Source organism: Borostomias antarcticus (assembly GCF_949987555.1).
Source record: "Borostomias antarcticus genome assembly, contig: scaffold_194, whole genome shotgun sequence".
Classification (NCBI taxonomy): domain Eukaryota; kingdom Metazoa; phylum Chordata; class Actinopteri; order Stomiiformes; family Stomiidae; genus Borostomias; species Borostomias antarcticus.
The window spans coordinates 61,080-65,876 of NW_028175998.1; the positions used below are offsets into that span (position 1 = coordinate 61,080).

At 44.6% G+C, this 4,797-nt stretch overlaps 1 protein-coding gene across 1 annotated transcript; it reads left to right on the forward strand.

The window, feature by feature from the left end:
* Positions 1-1,505: 1,505 nt before the first annotated feature.
* On the forward strand, positions 1,506-2,921 carry LOC311328930 (signal recognition particle protein-like; the record flags this gene model as incomplete). The annotated part of the gene is made up of 1 exon (XM_084462825.1): positions 1,506-2,921. One exon carries the CDS (start codon positions 1,506-1,508, stop codon positions 2,919-2,921), a length of 1,416 nt encoding a protein of 471 aa, XP_084318951.1.
* Positions 2,922-4,797: the final 1,876 nt, after the last annotated feature.

Here is a 4,797-nt window from a genome sequence, read left to right on the forward strand (position 1 = left end):
CTAGGGTATTGCCGCAGGATGCGTTCACAATAGACGGTGTTATGTAATTATTGGTTTAACCCCGTCATATTACCATAAAAACGTCTCTTTTTCGTTACCGGATATATCGAAACCCATGATGCTTTAGCGGCTGCATTGTCGTATCAAAAGAGCCGCACTCAAATCATTATTGATGCAAAAGGCAAGGAGAGGAAAAAGTAACATTATGAAAATATGATGACGCCTTATGAAAAGCTGAAATCATTGCCAGATTGGTAACAATATTTGCAGGAAGTAACTACACCACATACACTTGAGTCAAATACTGAATAAATGCGCGATAACTAGGCAGCTGAACAACTACAGGCAGACAGAGAATCGCTTTTTAAAACAATTTTTGAACGAGAACCATGAAATCACTGGCTTACGCCCTTTTCAGGACCATTTTATATTTGGAAAATACTCCCTGATCTGACCATTTAGTAGAATACCGGACTAGAAGCAAGATTGACCAGAGATAACGCAGTCAAGCACAAGCTTGGAGCCGAAATAAGCCAGAATAAGAAATACAAACCCTGCCAGAGTCCAACGAACTGCCGTCTGACCTCGCCAACCAAATCTCCAGTGACCGATCAACAGTGCCACAAATAAACACCACGCGGTAATGGATAGTACTGTTTTGTGGACCAACTTCTGGGCAAACATATCTTCCAGAAAAAGAAAGCCACTGACCAGAGATAACATCAGCAAAATAACACCCAACCAGAGAAACTCAAATAACAGGAGCTCCATAGTTTGCAAAGGTGGAAGTGTTTCAATCGTATGCCGGTGAGTACGAAGCTGATGTTCCTGGTAAGATAGAAGAATCGCCTGAAATGCAGCAACCATCAGAATACCATAGGCCATTACTGAAAGAAGCACATGGGTCACCATGGAAGAAGCTGGATTCCAGACAATATGCTCAACTGGCGCGAGTAAAGCTAGCACAATGCCAAGCATACTAACCGGAAGAATCATAACCAAAAGACTCTCTGATGGTTTTTGCAAACTACTCAACAGAACCATCATCGTCACCATCATCGCGGTGAGTGAGCCCATAGCGAACACCCCTAAATTGATACCGTGGTCAGTATGAATAGAGATATAAAGAGCAACAGCATGAAAAACAAGGCCTAAGGCGGTTACCAACAAAACCAATGATTTGGATACTTCATACCCACTGTTTCGCAACCATTGACCTACCGTGCCTGCCAGATAGCAACCAAGCGCACCCAGACTGACCAACATGACACCCATTAGCGAAGCCTATTGTCCTCAAAACAGCCAGAAAATAAAAGCTGGAAGCCATGTTTGTCCATAGGCCTCAACGATAAAACAGCATCGGCAGTTTGTCATATAAAGCAGCACTAGACAAACAACCTTTAATAAGGTCAATTGAAATGGATGCGGCTTTAGCCACGATTCCTAAATAATGGTATTATGGCCTCATCAGAGCATAAACATCTTAGATCGGGGTAATTCCAAGAATGTTCGAGAATTTAACCGAACGCCTCTCCCGTACACTTAAAAAGGTTACCGGTAAGGCAAAACTGACCGAAGACAACATCAAGGACACCCTGCGTGAAGTACGCATGGCTATGCTGGAAGCAGACGTTGCCCTGACGGTGGTTCGAGAGTTTATCAACCGGATCAGAGAGCGTGCCATCGGGCAGGAAGTAAAATCCAGCCTCAGCCCAGGGCAGGCATTTGTCAAAATTGTCCAGAATGAGCTTATTGAGGTGATGGGTTCATCCAATGACGAACTGAACCTTACCACCCAGCCTCCAGCAGTGATTCTGATGGCTGGCCTGCAGGGTGCTGGTAAAACCACCTCCGTTGCCAAACTGGGTAAATGGCTGAAAGAGCGCCAGAAAAAATCAGTTATGGTGGTAAGTGCTGACGTTTATCGTCCGGCAGCCATCAAACAACTGGAGACTTTGGCTCAGGAAACCGGACTCCACTTCTTTCCGTCTTTTGCTGATCAAAAGCCCGTGGATATCGTTAATAACGCCATCCATGAAGCCAGAATCAAACATGCAGACGTTCTGATTGTCGACACCGCCGGCCGCCTTCACATCGACAACGACATGATGTCCGAGATCCAACAGCTCCACAGCGCCATTAACCCCATAGAGACGCTGTTTGTGGTTGACGCCATGACCGGTCAGGATGCCGCCAACACTGCCAAGGCATTCGGTTACGCCCTTCCATTGACGGGTGTTATCCTGACCAAGGCAGACGGCGATGCACGTGGTGGTGCTGCACTTTCCGTTCGTCAGATTACAGGTAAGCCCATCAAGTTTATCGGTATGGGTGAAAAGACTGAGGCACTGGAACCCTTCTACCCGGATCGTATTGCCTCACGAATCCTCGGCATGGGTGACATCCTATCCCTGATCGAAGAAGCCGAGCGCAAGCTAGACCGCAGTAAGGCTGATAAGCTGGCCAGCAAGCTAAAAAAAGGCAAATGGTTCGATCTGGAAGATTTCCGTGACCAGCTGCAGCAAATGCAGAAAATGGGTGGGCTCAACGGCATGATGGACAAACTGCCAGGTATGGGCGGCATGGCTACACAAATGCAGGGACAGATGGACAATATGATGTTTATTCAAATGGAGGCCATTATTAACTCTATGACACCTGCTGAGCGCACCAACCCGGATATCATGAACGGTTCCCGTAAAAAACGCATAGCCGCAGGTTCAGGAACCAAGATTCAGGATATCAACCGCCTCATCAAGCAACATAAACAGATGAGTAAAATGATGAAAAAAGTCACCAAAAAAGGTGGTATTAATAAACTGATGCGCGGCATGTCAGCCATGAAAGGCCAGCTTCCCGGTGGCATTGGAGTAATAGACCGTATGATGCCTCTAGGTGGAGGTAAGAAGTTTCCTTTCTAAATACCACTGCCAAGCATAATCCTTCGGATCCAGCACTCTGCAATTAGTACTGGATCTCCTAGTAAATAGTGCCTTTGGCTCAACTCTACTATGCAAGCTTGCAAATAACTCAATAATATTCTGGACTATAATAGCAAGGCCTGTATAAGGCCATACCTGATTACCTTCTAACATAAACCCCTTCTCATCTAAACTTACGACACTGGGTTTCCTCGAAGTAGTAGGTGGGTCATGGCCAAGAACAAAATTCAGTTTCAGAAAGGCATGAGCCTTGTGTAGTTCTTTCATCAATATGGCTAGGAACAACAATGCCTATACCAGTTTTCCAAATGCCGGTGGCAGAATTGGTTTGAATGTAATCTGTGGTGTTGCTTGAAGTATTACACCATAAAAACCAATGAGCTCTACCTGTGCAACAGATGACGACACCAAACATCATTGACCAGTGGCACCATTCTGGAAGCTAGCAAACTTCCCTTTACCACTTGCTTTCTAGACATGTTAATGGCCCAGACCAAGAATAGCATATCAGCCATAGAGCTCTAGAGGCAGCTTGAAATCTCTTATAATGCGGCTTGCCACTTGAAGCACAAGCCTATGCTGGTAATGAAAGAACTGGATGACAGCCATCCCCTGCAAGGACATGTGTAAATGGATGATTCCTACTGGGGTGGTGAAAAACATGGAGGCACAATAGTTAAAGGTTTCGAAAACACACACCACTTTATTGCCACCGTGCAAACCATCTAGGAAAACCACCATCTGTATATGCGTTTTGGTATGGTTCCCTAGCTACACGCCACATTCATTAGTTCTCCATGATTACGAAGGCGATAGCATACCTCATTTAGGTTCCAATACGCCTGCCAATTTCTACTTGAATCCAGATAGTGTAGCTTCAACACAGCCTCTGCCATTTGCAAAATCCACTTTGCCTCGAGTAGATTCATACGGTCATTTATCAAATGGAGGCAAGCTCCATCAATAACTCCACTAGTAATCAGATAGCGCGCATCCAGCGCCTTGTCATAGCATAGCATGGGATGGTTTTTTTGAAGATAGTCTGCACACTTATCAATAGCCTAACGTTTTGTCAGATCTATCTTGCTCGCTATTTACCGGATCCACATGGTCACCTTGTCAGGCTCTCCCCTGAATATCTTCAGGGACAGCTCTGCCACCAAGCTTTCAATAGCCTCATCCACCTTGTCGTGTAAGCAGTTACCGTCTTTTCACAGATATTCAAGTACATGGATCACGTCCATGATGATGGTCTCCTTAACTCCCTTCTTTTTCATAATACCACGCGATGTTAGACTTTTCTTACCTTCCAGAAGAGTCAAACTCTCCATGATTTTCAAAGGCTTCAGCCAATACGACTCTATTAACGTGAGTTCTACGAGATAATCCCTTGCGCTATATAGGCTTAAGCCTTTTCGTACATATTTATGTCACAGGAAAAGAGTGGTTTGAGTACTTTATTGACTAGCAAAGGCTCAGAAGGAAACATTGTGCACTTTATCAAAAAACATAACTATGCCTCACACCATTAAAATCCAAGACTGTAGCCAAAATTGAAGCATCGAACTCACGTTATATTACCAAACTATAGAAACCCATTAATAACGGCAAACTTACACTCTATAGCCGGCATATTAAGCATAATTATGTTACGCTAACGTACACTATCTGCGCTGTAACCCTTGATAAGTAAGGTATTTTAACCTTCCATGGCCTCTCAAAAAATCAAGCATCGCATAATCTAGGTAATCAATTTCCGCTAATTATGGTGCCCATCAATAACAATGACCCATTGCCGTTACTGCTCCTGATCTCGCCTGAGCACTTCCTCGAACGCTTCTTCTATCACAGCTTC